The sequence below is a fragment of the Aquarana catesbeiana genome, linkage group LG12, assembly GCF_042186555.1.
Source record: "Aquarana catesbeiana isolate 2022-GZ linkage group LG12, ASM4218655v1, whole genome shotgun sequence".
Lineage (NCBI taxonomy): Eukaryota > Metazoa > Chordata > Amphibia > Anura > Ranidae > Aquarana > Aquarana catesbeiana.
In genome coordinates, this window is record NC_133335.1 from 30,507,464 (window position 1) to 30,527,961 (window position 20,498).

The 20,498-nt window shown below is 45.2% G+C and overlaps 1 protein-coding gene across 2 annotated transcripts in view; it reads right to left on the minus strand.

The window, feature by feature from the left end:
- The window catches only part of CDH4 (cadherin 4), a 1,105,063-nt gene that overhangs the window by 143,274 nt on the left and 941,291 nt on the right, over positions 1-20,498 (minus strand). For both annotated transcript variants that reach the window (XM_073607535.1, XM_073607534.1), the window contains one exon: positions 17,505-17,660. In XM_073607535.1, the coding sequence (XP_073463636.1) occupies positions 17,505-17,660 (156 nt within the window). The remainder of the gene's footprint in view (positions 1-17,504; positions 17,661-20,498) is intronic.

Below are 20,498 nucleotides of genomic sequence, written 5' to 3' on the forward strand. Positions count from 1 at the left end.
TCGCTGGAGCCCGGCGGTGATCGAGACCGCCGGGCACTCGCATCAGCTTGGGGGGCGCGCACGTGCCCCCTAGTAGCCACAGGGCGAAGCGACATAACGTCGCTTCGCCCAGCCGTGCCATTCTGCCACAGTACAACTAAGGCAGCTGGTCGGCATGTGGTTAAAGAGGAAGTAAACCCTCCTATTGTTTTCAGCCAAGGAAGCTGCCATCAATTGAGGACGCAGGTAAGGCCTCATGTACACTGCTGCTGGTAAACGGAAGTTTAGGAACAGTTGGGCATTTTTTTCAACTGCTCCTGAACTCTCCTCTGTGCTATCTTATCAGTACATGTACACAGGGCCGTTTATAGTCGTTTTTAGGCAGTTGCGTTTAGAGGCTTTTTTTGGAACCCCAAAAAAATGCGTTCAGAAGCTGTGTTTAGAGAAATTTCAAACGCTAAACGCGGCTCCCAGCGTTTAGACGTGTTTTTGTCATTTTATTTATTACTTTTGAGCCTTGAAAATGCTAAAAACACACCAAAAACTCAATTATCACTGTATGCAAGCTTGATATAACAGACGTTCATCTGGTGGCACGCTTTTCCTCATGTTGGTGTCCATGCGAACTAGACGGGGGTCTAACCTTTTCCAGGAAAGCGTCAAAGGTGGCAATTGACATGCGTGTAAAATTTAAAAAATTCTCTGGGTAATTACGCAGCTGAACATACATATTAGAAAAGTATCCTGTGGACATGCGTTGAGCCATCAATGGATGTGTCCAGTAGCGATGAACTCTGGTCCTCTCATGCAATTTTCTACGTCTTTGGAGCCTCAGCAAAGCAACATCAGGAGCATTTCCTCACACATTCTCATCATGGGATCCATATTAACAAACCAAGCAAAAAATATCAGCTAGCTGCAAGCATACCGCTTTCTCAGCTGCTCCTCACACTGTTCTCTCACAGAATGGCTGAAATAGTTATTAAATACCGTATTTATCGGCGTATAACACGCACTTTTTTCCCCTTAAAATCAGGGGAAAATCGTGGGTGCGTGTTATACGCCGATCCCCGCTGTTTGTGAGGGGAAAAGCCGCCGCCGCCGAAAAAGACACAGAAGAGCCGAGCACACAGTACACTTGGCTCGGCTCTTCTCGGCTGCGCTCGTAGTGACGCCGTCCTGCTTCCCTGCTGTCTGAGTGGGAGAGGAGCGAGCGTCGCCGAAAAAGACCAAGCCGAGTGTACTGTGTACTCGGCTCGGCTAGGCTCCACTCACAGTCCCGCCTCCTAGCCCCGCCATTGGACCGGTGATGTGTCCGTCATAGGAGCCGGGCCAATGGACGGGACTGCGAGACGAGCGGCGCACTAATTTAAAAAATCTCAGCGGTGCAGTCATTAAACGATAATGCTGCAATTTTGGGCAAGGCTGCGGATGAACACTGGGCAAGGCTGAACAATGGGCTAGGCTGCAGATGAACACTGGGCAAGGCTGGACACTGGGCAAGGCTGGAGATGGACACTGGGCAAGGCTGGACACTGCAAGGCTGGACACTGGGCAAGGCTGGACACTGGGCAAGGCTGGACACTGGGCAAGGCTGGACACTGCAAGGCTGGACTCTGCAAGGCTGGACACTGGGCAAGGCTGCAGATGGACACTGGGCAAGGCTGCAGATACACACTTCAAAAGCAAGTTTTTTTCCTTAAACTTCCCTCCTAAAAGTTTTTTTCCTTAAACTTCCCTCCTAACCTTGGGTGCGTGTTATACGCCAATAAATATGGTACTTGTTTTTAGGGCTTTCTAATCATTTGGGAGGGTCTCCTGAGTAAACGCTCCTGAAAATGCGGTTAAACGCGGCTTGTAAACACTGCTAAACACACGTTTTTAAACGTGGATTACTAGCTGTGATGTTCCAGCGTTCAGGAGATATTGAGAAACATCCCATGTACATGAAGCCTAAGTATTTAGGGAGATGGGGGAGGACAGCAAGATTTAAAATGTTTTTATCTTAATGCAGGGAGTGCATTAAGGTAAAAAAAAGTTTTGCATTTAGACCCACTTTAAAGCTTTGTATATTGTGATCATATCCCTTTTAAAGTGTAAGTAAACCCCCCTATCGTTATCAGCCAAGGAAGCTGCCATCTTGGTCTCTGTTTAATCTACAACTGCCATGATGCTGCACATATGACCATTTATGACACCAGCCATTGGATGGTTTGAAAGTTTGGTTGAGAGCACAACCAAAGTGAAAGTTAGCATTTCCGGCACTCTGGGAATGTAAGTGTTTTTTGAAACTATTAAATCGATGGGTTTACTCCAGCTTTAATGGAAGAACTCATGGCCTCGGTCAACTATAGGGAAGGTCATTTCTGTAATACCGAGATATTCTGGCCTCGCAAGCCTGATCAGAAAGCCATGTACCAGGGACTCCAGTCGGGCTGTTAGGGGTTCTCCTGACTGCGGTTTCATACATCTTCCCCTTCTTCCTAACCCCCTCCCAGTGGCAGAACTATCAGGGTCGCATCAGTTGCACTTGCGACTGGGCTCTGCCGTTCTACCGCTGTGGGGGGCCCAAGACCCGGATTCTACCCCTGCACCTCTGGATGTCCATTTAGAATGCAGTGGGGGAGGTGGGAGGCGACGATCAGCAGCTCTGTGGTGTCCACGGGCGACGGGATCTCCCTGGGGCTTGTAGTTCTCCTCCTGAGTGTATATAGTGGAGAGGGGAGGAGCCTCTGACCCGGGTATGTATCAGTTTCACTCTTCAGTATACAAGTGGGTCGCTCTGCTTGCACACTGTTGCTGATACATGCCCGGGTCAGAGGACCCTCCTCTCTCCACTGTATACACTCGGGAGGAGAACTACTAGCCTTGTGGAGATCCCGCTGCCATGGACACCATAGAGTTGCTGATCACCACCTCCCACCTCCCCCCATGTGGGGGGTACAGGGATGTGCTGGGGGTTGGAGGTGCACAGCGGAGACCAGCCAGGTACAGGGGAACCTCTGGAAGGGGAGGGGGCGGCTGTCCGGGGACCGTGATGTAAGGAGGGGCTTTCTGGGGACCCTGATGTAAGGAAGGGGCCCTCTGGGGGTCCTGATGTAAGGGGGGGGGGGCTCTGGGAACTCTGATGAAAGGAAGGGGCCCTCTGGGGACACTGATGTAAGGGTGAGCCCTCTGGGGACCTTGATGTAAGGGGGTGGCTCTGGTACCCCAATGCAAGTAGGGAGGCTCTCTGGGGACCCTAATGTGCGTAAGGAGGCTCTCTGGGGACCCTAATGTGTGTAGGAAGGCTCTCTGGGGACCCTGATGTAAAGGGAGGCTCTCTGGGGACCCTGATGTAAGAGGAGGCTCTCTGGGGACCCTGATGTAAGGGGAGGCTCTCTGGGGACCCGAATGTAAGGGGGAGGCTCTCTGGGGACCCTGATGTAAGGGGGAGGCTCTCTGGGGACCCTAATGTAAGGGGAGGCTCTCTGGGGACCCTGATGTAAGGGGAGGCTCTCTGGGGACTCTGATGTAATGGGAGGCTCTCTGGGGAGCCTGAAGTAAGGGGAGGCTCTCTATTAACCCTGATGTAATTAGGGGGGGGGCTCTGGGGACCCTGATGTAAGCGGGGGATCCGCACGATATGTAACTATATATACACACACACACAATGTATATATACACACACACGTGTATATTATATACATGTGTATGACTTTCTTTACTTCGCTGCTATGGGCTCTAGCCCGAGATCTTTTGTAGACCCAGTAATGCCCATGGTGGGGGCCCCTCATGGTTTCTTGCACTGGGGACCTGAAGATTCTAGTTACGCCTCTGCCCCCTCCCCTCTACTTTCTCTTCTTCTCATTCACTTTTTCTGTCCCAGTTTCTCCACTTTTCCTCATTTCCTTTTATGTTGTTTTAACGCCTATGCGGGAAACATTTTAACCACTTAAAGCTGGTAACCTATGGTCGTAATGCTCATAGATGTGATTTCTCCCTTCTATGTATCTGAGACAGCAGGCTTTATATTCTGATACTACCTATTATTATTAATGTCTTATGTGTATCAGATAATAGTGGTATGACCTCTCAATGTGTGCACAGTTACATAGTTACATACAGTTAGTCAGGCTGAAAAAACACACAAGCCCCCAAGTGCATAACTTTACATTTATCAACATTAAACCTCATTTGCCACTTAGTTGCCCAATTAGACAGAGCATTGAGGTTGGCTTGTAAATTGGAGACCTACTGTAAGGACGTTATTCCACTGCATAGTTTGGTGTCATCTGCAAAGACTGAAATGGTATTTTTAATCCCAGACCCTATATAATTTATAAGGGTAATAAAAAGTAAGGGTCCCAACACTGAACCTTGGGGTACACCACTGATAACCTTAGACCATTTAGAGTAAGAATCATTAACCACTACTGTCTGAATTCTGTCTTTTAGCCAGTTTTCTATCCATTTACAAACTGATATTTCCAAGCCTGTAGACTTTACCTTACACAGTTCAATGGATATGCTGTGTATCTTGTATGGTTTTCTGACTCTATTTGTTCCTGTATGATGTAAAAACTACTAATAAAGAATAAAAATTAAAACAAATGGTGTAGCGCTTGCATCATGGCGCTTAAAAATCGATCTTGGGTGCTGCTTGCATGCCGACTGAAGTGTATAGAGCGCGGTTGAGGTATGGTTGGAGGTATGGTTGGAAAGTGTTCTCAGGGCGCAAGAGGAAAGATTCAGGAGGAACAAATATCTCACAAATCACTGGGAACTGATAGCAGAGGAGCAGCAGCCATTTTGGTTTGTGGGGTTGGCTGGCTCTGTGTGCTATTCTGGTACTGGTAGAGAATAGCTCCCAACTGTGGGAAATAATATTGGAGGGACTATCTCTCTTTTGAAACCAAATCCTTCCATCCCTCTTTCCTCCTCTGCATAGACCTCCATAAAAATGTATTATTTAACTACCAAAAAAATATACAGTATACTACACTAAAGCTGGCCATAGACAAGTCAAAAACCAAACGCTCTGTGGTTCTAAAAAATAAAATGGCAATTTAAACAAAAAAAGCCACAAAAGCAGTAAAAAATGTATTTGTTTTCATTCAAAAACAGATCTTAAAATTTACTAATTTGTAAGAAAAAAAGGTAAAATCTAATATAATGTAAATGAACAGAACAGGTTCCTTTTCGTCATTCCAATAAGATTGCACCTATTGGGGCACCTAAAGGGGAACAACGAGCAAATATTGATAATGGCTACATTGTATTGACAGTAGAGGGACTAAAAGCAGCACAGTTATTTTTGGTCATGACCCACAGTTTAAGAAACTTGGCTCTAAATGATTGCATTTGTTATATGAGTAAGTCAATATAATGGGGGGATTAAAAAAAAAACAAAAAACTTGTCCATAAACCTGAGGGTATGGGAGTGTGTCTTACATACTTTGTGCTAAAAAGTTTTCCTCTCTCTGTTCACAGAAAGTTGGGAGGAATGGTAAAGTCTTCCACCTACATTATGTGTATAGACGGCTAGTATGGATTTGAAATGATGAAGTTGCAGGGCACAGAGTGAAGTTGCAGGGCACAGAGTGAAGTTGCAGAGTGATGTTGCAGGGAGCAGAGTAATGTTACCGGTGCAGAGTAATGTTGCAGGGTGCAGAATGATGTTGCACAGTTATGTTTCAGGACGCAGAGTTATGTTGCAGGGTGCAGAGTGATGTTGCAGGGCGCAGAGTGATGTTGCAGGGTGCAGAGTGATGTTGCAGGGTGCAGAGTGATGTTGCAGGGTGCAGAATAATTTTTAGCAGGGTGCAGAGTGATGTTGCAGGGTGCAGAGAAATGTTGCAGGGTGCAGAGAAATGTTGCAGGGTGCAGACTGATGTTGCAGGGTGCAAAGTGATGTTGCAGGGCACAGAGTGACGTTGCAGGGCGCAGAGTGATGTTGCAGAGTGATGTTGTAGAGTTATGTTGCAGGGCGCAGAGTGATGTTGCAGGGCACAGTGATGTTGCAGGGTGCAGATTGATGTTGCAGGGTGCAAAGTGATGTTATAGGGCACAGAGTGAAGTTGCAGGGTGCAGAGTGATGTTGCACAGTGATGTTGCAGGGCGCAGAGTGAAGTTGCAGGGCACAGTGATGTTGCAGGGCGCAGAGTGATGTAGCAGGGTACAGTGATGTTGCAGAGTGATGTTGCAGAGTGATGCTGCAGGGCGCAGAGTGATGCTGCAGGGCACAGAGTGATGTTGCAGAGTGATGTTGCAGAGTGATGTTGCAGGTTGTAGAGTGATGTTGCAGAGTGATGCTGCAAGGCGCAGAGTGATGCTGCAGGGCGCGGAGTGATGCTGCAGGGGGCGCTGAGTGATGCTGCAGGGTGCTGAGTGATGCTGCAGGGCGCTGAGTGATGTTGCAGGGCGCAGAGTGATGTTGCAGAGTGATGTTGCAGGTTGTAGAGTGATGTTGCAAGTGATGCTGCAGGGCGCAGAGTGATGTTGTAGGGCGCAGAGTGATGTTGCAGAGTGATGTTGCAGGTTGTAGAGTGATGTTGCAGAGTGATGCTGCAGGGCGCAGAGTGATGTTGCAGGGCACAGAGTGATGTTGCAGAGTGATGTTGCAGGGCGCAGAGTGATGCTGCAGGGTGCAGAGTGATGCTGCAGGGCGCAGAGTGATGTTGCAGAGTGAAGTTGCAGGTTGTAGAGTGATGCTGCAGAGTGATGTTGCAGGGCGCAGAGTGATGTTGCAGAGTGATGTTGCAGGTTGTAGAGTGATGTTGCAGAGTGATGCTGCAGGGCGCAGAGTGATGCTGCAGGGCACGGAGTGATGTTGCAGGTTGTAGAGTGATGTTGCAGAGTGATGTTGCAGGGCGCAGAGTGATGTTGCAGAGTGATGTTGCAGGTTGTAGAGTGATGTTGCAGAGTGATGTTGCAGGGCGCAGAGTGATGTTGCAGGGCGCAGAGTGATGCTGCAGGGTGCAGAGTGATGCTGCAGGGCGCAGAGTGATGCTGCAGGGCGCAGAGTGATGCTGCAGGGCGCAGAGTGATGCTGCAGGGCGCAGAGTGATGTTGCAGGGCGCAGAGTGATGGTCCAGGGCGCAGAGTGATGGTATCACCATGCTATGTCTCATGAAGATGTTATCATCCATAAGGCATACGGAAACCCTGGCACACACCTAATGGTTGTGTAAGATGAAAATAAAAGAAGTAGAATTCTATATTACAATTATTCTCTGCAGACGGGCTTGGTACCAGAAGCTGGGGAAACATATGTTCTGCTGAAGGAAATTGATTGACAGCCTGGGAAAGCTGCTCACCTCTGGCTGGGAGACAGATGTTGTAGCATGTCGTTCCTTGCTTTGGGAAGACAGACAAGAAAAAAATTAAGTGACTGAAAGTCATTACCGCAATGCAGAGACAGGCAGCTTGTATGGAGGGTAATCCGGCGAGCACACAGGAAGCTTCTTAGCGTTTGTCAGATGGAAGCAAAGGCCCCGCTCCATGTACAAGCCTGTCAATGCTTCTCTTTGTGGAAGCGATTAAATCTCCTCTGATTTATAGGGTGCATGGGGAGAATGCTGCAGCTGTGTTACCCTAGCAGGGAAAACAGACGCTCCTGGGGTTTGTAGTTCATTAATAAGTGATCACCGCCAATGATTGGCGCTTAGATTGACACACGATATCCCCCCCCCTGTACAGAACACATGGGATGGGTATTAGCTCTGCAAGCTTTTAAAATACTAAGGATTTAAGGAAGCTTCCACCTTCAGACAGCTTTGATCTTTTGGACTGTACATGGTCATCTGAAATCAAATACTGTATATTGCTTCTTTTATGTATTGATTTTTATCTTGCACTTTTTTAGACGTGTTTTTACATACCAGGACACGGGTGTTTATTTTCATCATCCTGGGAAACAATATAAAACTGATTTCTGTATATAAAATAATTGAGTACAGTACTGTATCCTGGGGCAATGGAAATAACTAAGCCTGAATATACTGTAGAGATTTTTACAGAAAATCACAGAAGAAAGCTAAAAAAAGAAAGACCGCTAGTTTGCAATAGAAGCAACACAAAGCAGTCAACAATCTGCTGAAGATATAAGACCCTTAGAAAATTCTCCTGCTCGCGGGTGTACCTAGCATCCTATACAACTGCTAAAAGGTCCAACAGTACCAGGGGACGGGGCCCAAAGAAGCAAGGATAAAGGGATTCGTTTAAATTAATTTAGTCGCATAATTACTCTCAATTTTGCTCATTAAGCTGTCTGACAAACAAATAAAAAAAAAGTAAAAAAAATCAACACTTAGTGCCGGTTCACACTGCAACGTGTGCGATCCCACGTGGTCCCACGTACTCCAGTTTTGACAGCCCATTCGTTTGAATGGCCTGCCAAATGCACGGGAACATGAAAAAAGTAGTACAAGCACTACTTTTGCAAATTGCGCCACACCAAACCGCATTATACTACAGTACCATGCGGTTCGATGGCTGCAAACACTCTGTATTTGGGAGATGCGATTGGGGGTGCCATTAACAATTCATGGCACCTGCACGCATCTTGCAAGGGCAGCACGATCATGTGTGGTGCGGGAAACACCTACAGAACATGCCTTTCCCATGCCATGTTCTAGTGTGAACTGGACTTTTCCCATGCCGTGTTCTAGTGTGAACTGGACTTTTCCCATGCCGTGTTCTAGTGTGAACTGGACTTTTCCCATGCCGTGTTCTAGTGTGAACTGGACTTTAAGGGTTCAATTTTTTTCTTTAATTGGGGGGGATATGTGAGTTCTTTCAAATGCATGTTTCCCTCTTTTTTTTTCTGCAAACTCCCCTCCCCACCTCCCCCCAAAAAAATCATAAAATAAAGAAGGACTGTTTTAAAGGAAAGAACAGATTCAAGACAGCTGAAAGGAGCTTAAGTAACCTTCAGGAGCCATTTTGAGGCTGGGTTCAACCTTATGCGAATTGGATGCGGGCACACTGAAAAAGCATCCTGTGTGTCTTCTGGTCCATTTCAGGTCTGAATGCAGGCAAAAATTCGGACCTGATTCGCACCTGAAACGGAGAACAGGGACTCACTGGACCCCCTGCTGTGAGCCACGGCCGCAGCTAGTGTGAACCCAACCTAAAACTCAGTTGCACCTTTAGGAATAGATAACAAAAAACAGAATTTATTTGCAGGGCTACATCTGGGGGGGGGGGTGCTGGGGACAGCTTTGCCCCCCTCGATTTCAGCAGTGCCCCACCACCAGTAACATTGGTATCAGGGGCTGGGGGGTAGTATGCAGCCTCGGTGGTGCCAAGTTGGCTTTCCAACACAGTGCCCTGCCCCAATCCACCACACTGTGTCATTTGTTCCATGGGAGGGTGGACCAGGATGCATGGAATCATTTGCTGCTAATTGTGAAGGGGGACTATGTTGTGAGGAGGGTGGGACTCTGTTTTGATAGGGGAATGGGGGGGCTCTATTGTGATTGGGGGGGGGGGGCTGAAATGGGAAGGCAGGATTTTGATGGGATGGAGGTGATGTAATTGGGGACTGTAATGTAAAGGGGGCTGACTCTGAAGTGATGGGTGGAATCTGTGCTGTAAACAAGGCTTCTGCCAAAACGCGTTAGTATATTTTCGATATTTTTGGATGCATAGAGTGCACTTTTTGGTTAAGTTCTATTGGCAGATAGCATGTCTAATTTTATTTGTTTTATTTTTTTAATGTACAATAAAAAAATATTGTGTAGAATAATACTTAGCTATGTGTTTTACTTCAAATGACAGTTTGGGAGTAGGCAGTTACATTTAAAAAAATACAATGTAAAATTAACAAGGGACACCAACATAGTTGTATCTTTGATCTTAAAAACTACGGGATAATGGTGTTGTGGTAACTTGCCCAAATAAAAAAAAAAAAAAAAAGCATAATAACATTATTCTTGATATCACTAGAAAAAAAAGCCTTTGTTTGCAATAACTCCATCAGTATCACCAGCAAAGCAGCTTCATTATTATCCCATTAAAGAAAAAGAGAATTGTGCGCTGCGTTTCAAGATTTCATAATTTGCCGCGTCACGAATGTTAATTCCCCATTACGAACGCTAGTTTACAAGACAGACCGCTTCCGGCTCGTCCTTGCTTCCGAGCATGCGTGTTTGTACTTTGGACTTTTGTCCTACGGACTTGTGTACACACGCTCGGAAAATCCGACAACACACATTTGTCCGCGGAAAATTTGAAAACCTGCCATCCAACATTTGTTGGAGGAAAGTCCGGCAACAATTGTCCGATGGAGCGTACAGACGGTCAGATTTACTGACAACAGCCTGTCATCGAACATTTCCCGTCGGAAAGTCAGATCGTGTGCATGGGGCTTGAGTCTCATCGCTATAGGTGGGGTAGGTCTGGGTAGAATTAAAAAGGGGGCACAATATGGGTCCAATTTCCTGAGGTTGTGGCCTCCCCTCCACAGTTAGATCATTTAAGTTAGCAGCATTAAATTTATAGGTAGTTTAGGGCGGCTGCCCCTTTAAGGAAATTGAGCGGAGGTATCCAAGAGGAACCAATCAGAGCACAGGGAAAATGCTGGAATGTGGGGATAGGCTATAAAAGGTTAGCAGGAGAGAGGCTTTTCCTCTTTCCCACTTGACCAAGCAGGAAGATTGAAGCTCACGAGTAAGGCTCTCTCATACCCCTTTTAATGGAGTCCCTGGTGACGCAGCTCCTTGAGAAGGCTGGCAGTGCAGGAGGGGAGACATGGCTGCGGCGCTGTTCTGGCGTTGGCTTCACAGGAGGAGAGCTTACAGCCTGAAGCGGGAGGAGGAGGCAGCACAGCGGTGTGCGGTGAGCACGCGCATCCACAAGGTGCAGGGAGCAGGAGCGCCCCTCCGGAGCGGACAGGCTCCAGAGGTTACCGAAGAGGCTCGGGAGCAGCTGAGAGGGACGGAGGAAGATGGCGCCGGCGTGTCGTCCTGGAGCCGCCGGAGCACAAAGAAGAGGCGGACTTGCTCGCAGTTGCCAGCAGGCAGAGGAGGACGGCGGGGCCAGTCTCAACAGCCCGCTCAACATTGACTCAAGGGGGAGGCGGCCCGCTATGCAGTCTCCCTGTCAGCAAGTAACTGAAGCCATGCAGCAAGGCACTCGGTGTGTAGAGGTGCCTGGGCAGGCTGCACAAGTCCCAGACCCTGGAGTGCTGCTCGAGGATGAAGTACAGCAAAACCTGGTGCAACCTCCAGCAGCTGGTGAGTTACAGCAATTAAATGTTTTATCAGGGTTAGTGGGATCTCTGTCCTCCCTTGTTCAATCCCTGTTTCATGTCTCAGTTCCTGCTGTTTCCCCTATTCTGACCCCTCACACTGCTGTACTTTCTAATCCTCCTGTCAGTTTAGCAGCTCGGCACAGTTCTATGTCTGATTTTAGTGTTGGTATGCAGAATGCAAATGTAGTCCCTGAGCCATTGCACACAGCTGCGCCTGTCAGGGTTAATGTCCCTGAGTCCTGTATGAAAGACGCGATGCCCTGCGAGATGTCTCCCCTGGGGTATCATTTGAGTGTGACGGTTAAGGAAAAAATTTGGAAGGGAGAGTACATAGATATTCTTTCTCTCCTGCCAGCTCATAAAGAGTTTACGGTTAGATCGGAAAAGAGGGGAGAAGAGAGAAGCGAGGATGCCAGACACAGGCCAGTGCCCAGGTCATTCAATGACTGGTTGCAAGCTTACTGCATCTATTCTGGCATAATGGCAGAAAAGCACCCAGAATTGTGAGGGGGGCCTTTTTCAGCATCTAAACCATATTTTAGAGACTTACAAGAATTTTGGTGGCCTGGGCTGGTTTTATTATGACGAGTCATTCCATCAAAAATTGTCCATAAACCCGTCACTTAGGTGGGGAATGAAGGACGTGGGGCTCATTTTGATACTGCCCCAGAAGCCAATGGCTCCTAAACAGTCCACGGTTAACCCTTCCAATACAGCCTTTAGGAAAGGCTGTTGTTTTTTTTGCATTCAATGACGGTCAATGCCGCTGGCATGCATCGTGCAGGTACAAGCACGAATGTTCATTTTGTGCTGGAGCGCATCCAGCAACAAAGTGTTTTAAGCGGAACGTTGCTGTGGGTTCTGGTCCAGCACAGAGGGATATTTTATCTAAAAGCCTGCACGCCTGTGAGGCTGGAAAAAAATGCACCTGTGACTGGACAGCTACCCAAACAAAGTGACGGCATGTTTGCTCATTGAGGGATTTTCCAATGGTTTTCCTTTACCTTCCTTTTTGGGAACTGGGTGTAAAATGGTTAAAAATTTTAAATCTGTACAACTGTTTCAACAGGTGGTGAGGGATAAGTTGGTCAAGGAACTTGCGGAAGGGCGAATCGAGGGGTCTTTTGAGCATCCGCCTTTTGGTAATTTCCGTATTTCCCCGTTAGGAGTGGTTCCTAAGCGGGAACCTAAAGCATTCCGCATCATTCACCATTTGTCCTTCCCGAAAGGGGAGTCGTTGAATGATGATATTGATGGGAGTTTATGTTTGGTTTCGTATCCGACATTTGAGGATGCAGTCAGGAAAATTAGGTCGTTCGGCCCTGGAGCATTGTTGGCAAAAGCTGACATAAAATCAGCTTTTCATCTCCTGCCTATTTCCCCATCAGCTTTTAATTCCTTAGGTTTTTTCGCTGATGGTTAATATTTTTTTGATAAGTGTCTCCTTATGGGATGTTCACTGTCATGTTCTTATTTTGAGGCGTTCTCCACATTTTTGCATTGGGTTCTTTGTGTTCAATCTGGTATGGATAGTGGTTCACTATCTTGACGATTTTTTATTTGTCGGGCCAGCTGACTCTTCAAGTTGTTTTGATTTGTTATTGTCATTTCAGGCTATGTCTCAGGAATCTGGTGTTCCTCTAGTGGATGAAAAGTCATGCTTGCCCAGCACAACGATGGAATTCGTGGGCATCGAAATTGACACTTGTATGATGGAGTTTCATTTGCCTGAGGTGAAACTGAAGAAATTGAAGTGGTTGATTGCTTGTTGAAAAGAAAGAAAATTCGGTTGAAGGAGATGCAATGGCTGTTAGGGATCTTGGCCTCTGCCTGTAGAATTATGCCGGTTGGCAGGATTTTTTCTCGGAGTCTCTATTTGGCAATTTCTGGTATGAAATCCCCGCTGGATCACATTAGAATGACTAGCCCTCTTAAAGAGGATTTGATGGTTTGGGCTAGTTTCCTGCAATGTTATAATGGTTATTTTTCCAGTCTGAATTTGTGATGGCTTCAGATTTCTGATTGTTTACGGATGCTGCAGGATCTAAAGGCTTTGGCGTTATCTGGAGAACGCATTGATGCTGTGCAGTTTGGCTTGAGTGGTGGGTTCCGACAGGTGTCACCCGGAATGTGGTTTTGTTGGAGTTATTCTCGATTTTGGTGGCTTTAGACCTGTGGGGCCTGGATTTTGCAACTAGGCATATTCTGGTGGAGACTGACAACAAAGGCGTGCTCTATGCGGTTAATTGTCTTTCGTTCAGTTTATGGTTAGTGATCAAATTGCTAAGACAGGTGGTTTTTAGATGCCTCAAATGTAATGTTTGGCTGAAAGCTAAGTATACGCCTGGGATTCTGAATAATGTTGCTGATTCTTTGTCTCAGTTGCAGATGGACCGTTTCCAGAGTTTGCTTCCAGAGGCAGATGTGACAGGCACCCCGTGCCCAGACCACCTGTGTGACATGATTTAATTGTGGTAGCAGAAGCTATTCAGGGTCCTTGGCTCCCAAGACTTGGTCCAGTTACTCAGCGGTCTGGAGAAGCTGGTTGTCCTTTGCCAGTGCTGAAGGTTTTAGTTTCAGAGAACCATCTGAAGAAACTGTTTTGGCTTTCTTATCCCAGTTAATGCAGCAGCACTTTTCATGTAGTCATGTGACAAAAACTCTGGCTGGCATTTCATTTTTCTTTCGGCTGTTGCAATGATTCTCAACCAGGGTTCCTCTAAAGGTTGCTAGGGGTTCCTTCAGCATTGGGTAATTTCTGCCTCTCGGATAAGTTCCCACTGACACCATTGATCTTTTAAGCTATCTGTAAGGAGGTAATTCTTCTCAATGACCACAAGTGTAAAGACCATTTTTCCCACTGTCCATCACACTATTGTATCAAGAGTTGTAGATTTCTAATTTTTAGCAGGGGTTCCTTAAAACCGGAGAACTATTTCAAGGGTTCCTCTGTGTTGAAAAGGTTGAGAAAAGCTGGGCTATTGGGTTTGCAACCTTGTACGTATTATTTTTCCATTAAACAGGCACTGAAGGGATACAGGAGGTTGACTTTTATCTCAGATAGTCAACAACCTATCTCCTTGGACATCCTTAATGGCCTTTGCAGGGTTACTGAAATTGTTTGCTTCTCTACTTATGAAGCGTTGCTTTTCAAGACGGCTTTTGTGTTAGCCTTTTTTGGTGCTTTCCATATCTCGGAATTAGTACCAGCTACTAAGCAAGGGACTTCGGGAATTCGATTTGAACAAATGGTAGTTGACCACTCGGGAGTGCATATTTGGCTGCAGCATTCCAAAACCGATCAATGCGGCAAGGGTAGGTGGGTCAACCTGCGCTAGCATGATGATGTATTCATGTGCCCGGTAGCAGCAGTTAGACAATTCATGGGGATTAGGCTCCTGGAGGGGGTTTTTTTCTTATCCATGCTAATTCAATGCTGCTTACGAAATTCCAGTTTGATGCAGTTTTTAAGAAATGCTTGGTACAGATGGGTTTAACCAACCTCAAATTTTCCTCCCACTCATTTAGGATAGGCGCAGATTTTGAGGCGGCATTAAGGGAATGGGGAGGTGGAAGTCCCATTGTTTTTGTTTATATGTTAGACCTAATTTGTTTATTTGAATTTCAGGTATTCAGCACACAGCTTGGATTCTGGGACATTCCTTTATATACTGGGCGTGAAAGAGAGTGGCTCAACACTAACCGAATTTGTCCCTGCAGCCGGACTCTTAAGTTGCATTGGAAGGGCATAAGAGGCCTTCAGTTGTATGAACTTTATTTTCACTTAACGAGGTTGTGTCAAATATGGCCCATGCCATCCATTTTGGTTATTCACTTAGGGGGCAATGATTTGGGGAACATTAGGACTTTAGATTTGTTGTTCATGATCAAACGGGATCTCCATCACTTTTGTATTACTTCCCCAGGTACAACTTTAGTTTTTTTCAGAGATAGTCCCTCGGCTTTTGTGGCTCTCCTCAGTCCAGAGAAAGGTTACGGAAAAAATGAGGAAAAGAGTCAATAGGGCTCTTGAAAAATGTATGCCCCTGATTAATGGATTGACTTATCGGCATGTGGACCTCGAAGGTGGTTATCCGGGGTTGTACAGGCCTGATGGAGTCCATTTATCAGACGTTGGTCTGGATATATTTAATCTGGGTCTGCAGTACAGTATAGAGAGAGCTGCGGCGGTTGGGGGTGGGAGGGGGTGGGCGGGCTTGATGCTCAAGCCCGCCTTGTGGGGACTGTTGTTTATATTTAAATTCTGCTACTGCTCGAGTTCTAATAACTAAGCAGATAGAAATCTGTTTGGATTTATGAAGTTATGATATAATAAAAGAGTTATGAAATATTACATTGTTTAAAACCAATAAAGGCGTCACGGCCAATTTTTTGCCAAGAAAAGGAAGTTTGTGTTATTATTTAGTTAAATTGTATCTGGGGAAAGTTGTTGCGGGTGGGTGTGGCCTACAATCTCAAGTGAAAAGTTATGGAAGGGACTTCACAAGAAAACAAAGTACAACTAGAAATGCTTCAATCATGCTTTTTCCAGAAAATATATGCTCACATGCCTTCCCAAAAAATCCGAAAACACTTCATAGCAAATTCCATTTGAACAAGAAAGATATGATATTTTTAACAAGTATATTTCTCCGCATGCAAATGACGTTTTTAGGATTATCAGCCCTGGAAACACGGATGGACACGAGAACACTTTATCAGTACCTCAGCTGGTGTTTTGTTTTGAGCGTGAAGCCGTCTAAATCGGGCTCCACAATCCTAACTTCTCATTATATAACAATCCAGTTTAATTCCAGTGATTTGTGAGTGAGATGTGCCCAACTCCCGCTCTACAGACAGTGGCGGGTTTGATTCGCGGCCAGCCACAAACACTACCGCCTCAGACTCCAAATGAAAAACTATTGTTTGGGAATGAGGTAATTTCTGTGCTGGCCGCTCCGTTCTGAGAGGCTGAGTATTTATCTTCCCCTCAGGGTGCGCTTATCACACAATTCCCAGGCTTTGTAATAGGCCTCTGTAGCTTCAGTGATGCTATGAATATTCCGTGCCATCATCCGTACAATGTGTGAACACCAGTCAGTCTATGGAAGCACTGATCAGTCTGGCCGTCTGGCGCATCGTCTTCACCTTTACAAGGGTATATCTCTCATCTCAGCAGGCTCAGCTGAGAAGGATGCATTAAACTCCTCTCCTACAAAAAACAGGGTTTTATTTTTTGCTTTGCTTTATAAATGTGTGGTCACTGGGGTTTCCATTATTCTGACGTTGTAGACAACATGGCAGGAGCACTGAGACACCATTGTTTGCCCTTGCAAATTTTGCAGGGGTGAGGAGACAATGGGATGCACTTTTCAGACGGGCGCGTGGTACTTGTGCGGCCTATACTGCAATAAGTCAAAGCGTCCTCGGTGCCTCAGGTGGACAGATATGGAAGGGCTGTTAATAGGCTAATCCCCAATTTTAATTGCCCAGGTTTCTCCATAGACCAGGTGTCACCTCCTCCTTTCAAGCCAGCCATACATGGAATAAAATTTGGTCAGTTCACCAGGGACCAGCCAAATTTCTATCCCCGTATGGGCAGGCCAATTGTACCCAATGTATCCATCAACTGACTTGGATACAACCAGCCTGTCTGATTTTTGGCATGTGTATAGTGCCGGTGGTGGCAGAACACAACGATTAGTCTGACATTGGGGGTTATTTACTAAAGGCAAATCCACTTTGCACCACAAGTGCACTTGAAAGTGCAATCGCTGTACATCTGAGGGGAAGCTCGAAAATGAGGGGAAGCTCTGCAGATTTTATCATCCAATCATGTGCAAGCAAAAATGCTGTTTTTTATTTTCCTTGCATGTCCCCCTCCGATCTACAGCGACTGCCCTTCCAAGTGAACTTGTAGTGCAAAGTGGAGTTACCTTTAGTAAATAACCCCCTATGTCTCTTTATATGTACAGTACAGTATGCATTTTTAGTGCATTTGGAGGAATGTGAAACTGCATACAAAACACATGATGAAACCTGTGCCATCATAGTACAGATTGCTATTAAATACAGACATCCAGATATATCAGTGGCCTCTGTAAATAAAATGCAATTTCACATTTTTTTTTCCAATAATGTCTTTAATTGAATACAAAAAATCCTTATGTCTAAAAGGATCTAAAAGTAGTAACCTAATCATATTCTTGAGCTTGTAATACAGTTTTGAGCAAAAATAACCTATTTTTTATGTTATATCAGGTAACACAACAAGTATATTGTTACTTACATGGTACGATGATCTCTCTTCTCTGTCCAGCGGTCTTGTTACATACATACGGCCAGAAATTGGGTCTATATTGAAAATTTCCATTGGGGGTTGATCGGCTCCAACACCCGTGATGCTGTACCGGATCATGCTCTCCCGGTCCTTGTCTGAGCGGATCTGCAGAGGACACATCAATCAAATGGATATACAAACTGGGCAAAGAATGCAGAACCCTTTAATATATACATTGACATAAATACATGTAGAATATCGATTGACACATTATCACTAAATTTGGAAAGTCAGAATATCATATCCATTCAATGTTTTATTTGGAAATTTGTAATAGAATCTTAATATAGCACCAAAAATACACTATATAACCAAACCTATTGAGACACCTGCCTTTACACACACATGAATTTTAATGGCATCCCAGTCTTAGTCTGTAGGGTTCAATATGTATTGGTGCGGAGTCATGTTGGAACAGGAAGGGGCCATCCCCAAAGTTGGGAGCATGAAATTGTCTTGGTATGCTGACACCTTAAGAGTTCCCTTCACTGGAACTAAGAGGCCCCTGAAAAGCAACCCCACACCATAATCCCCCCTCAACCAAATGATCTGGACCAGTGCACCAAGCAAGATCCATAAAGACATGGACAAGCAAGTTTGGGGTGGAGGAACTTGACTGGCCTGCACAGAGTTCTGACCTCAACCCGATAAAACATCTTTGGGATGAATTTGAGCGGAGTCTGCGAGCCAGGCCTTCTAGTCCAACATCAGCATCTGACCACACAAGAGTGGTCAAACATTCCCATAGACACACTCCTAAACCTTGTGGACAGCCTTCCCAGAAGAGTTGAAGCTGTTATAGCTGCAAAGAGTGGGCCAACTCAATATTGAACCCTACGGACTAAGACTGGGATGCCATTAAAGTTCACTTTCACTTTTTAATTTTGGTAATATAGTGTATTTTATAACCTGTTGGTCAAGGCAAAACACCTGTAAATGAAGACTACAGGCCATGAAATTAAAGGATGTCTATACCTTAATAATAGAGTGAGTTCCTCACACATGGCATTTGTGGCTTTTAAAGCATCCCTATCATGAAAGGAGGCAGCCATTGCTGAGCTCTTCTCATAAGAATGTTAGCTATGAGGAGGTCATGAGGATGCAGTCATACCCAACCAGGCAACTATTATTTTCAAAAAATGGTAGAGCCATAGACAGGTTTACTTTAAAGAATTAACAGGTTGAGAGGAAGGGCAGCAGGATTTTGGACTTGGGGTTGAGTTGATAGGCAGCTTGTCTTCATGTGCATTCTGCTGTATTTGAGATCAGTTTGAGATGCTTCAGGAATCATTCAAAATGTATTGAACGATGCATTTGACCTCCCTTTGATCTGCACGGGACCTCCTTGTAAGCTGCGTCAATCTGCTTCAAGCTACTTATACATTCCCATGAACTTGTATTGGGGGAGCAGTTCAGACAAAAGTCCATCAATACTGGCCCTAAAGCATCTAGAATAAGAGAATTTACACACTGTACTTTCGTACCCTGATCACTAATCGTTGCTCCAATTCCCTTTTATAGTTGATTTAAAAGAGAATAGCCCCTCACTCCGGTAACGTGAAGTTCCCCATTTAAAAAAAAACACCAGCAATCCTGCATTTGTTTTAATAACTTGACAGAAAAGGAATACATTGGTTCAATATAGCCTATACCCTCGGCATTCTGTACAAATAGAACCTGTCTTGGTAACCTCATGGACGGAGGGTCAAACAAATAGAAGGGGGCCAGCTGGTCTAAAATTCCCATTCAATATGAAAGCTGGGAAATTCAAAGAAGGCTTTGGAAGAACCTTAGAATCATATACATATTGAATCCAGCACCTTGAAGTCTATAGACTATATCTCTGCCGAACACGAACATCAATGCTCAACAAATGTAGGGTTATACTGGGCAGAATACTATACATATCCTCACATCATCCTATGCTGTTTGACTACACCCTTTTCTAGTGTTTTTTTTTAGTAAATTTTTCAATGTAAAACATAGTAGCGCTGAACTTCCCCGGTGGCCCAGTGCCCAAGTATATCACATCTTGAACACCTTTCTACAGAAAATACTTTCTATGAAAGCACCTAAAGCTCTCCTTGATCGGAAACCTGAGGGGATATCCAAATATCAGATAGTACTCATGATCAATGTTCTCACCACCACCAAACAGCAGAAGCTTGACTGTCTGAACATATACTGTATATCTGTATCTGAGGCTAAATTCCAGATACATTGGACTATGTTCAATGAGAAACAGGCAGCCAGGCTCCAGAGCAAAATGCTTATATTTCATTATATTTCGAAATCGTGGATCTCTCATTACTTTCCACAAGACTTTGACCTCTTTGTAATTGTAATGACTAGCACTCTCACGCCCATTGTCACTCGGATATGGGGAGTCCCACCCGAGGCTGCTGTTAGAAATCATGGGCCCTGCACAACCTACCTGAGAGCCCCCCTCCCCCCCAAAGATATCAAAACAATATTTTCACAAACAATACACTAAAATCGTTATTAACGGACACAAACATAACTTACAAAATTCCTACTAAATCTAAAATAGTTTTTCAAATGTGGCTATTGTTGTGTGCAGGCAGCCAATGTTAGACTATGTGGACACAGCAGCTGTATGAACACAGCCGAAGGTCCTAATTTGACAAGCGTGTGGATGCAGGGGTAAGGCCCCAAACACTTACAGTGTGTATTTGTGGCCGCTCCACCAAACTTGCACACTTATCAAATTGGGACCCGTGGTTGTGTTCATACAGCCGCTGCATCCTCATAGACTGACAGGCGGCTCCAGCCACACAAACTGTTCATTCACACTGTATGGCCCAGAGAACCCATGTAAATGTGCCCTTCATTTTTTTAATTATTTTTTTTAATTATTATTTTTACAATTTTTTTAAAAATAATTTTTTTTACAATATTTAAAAATTATTTACCATTTGTTAT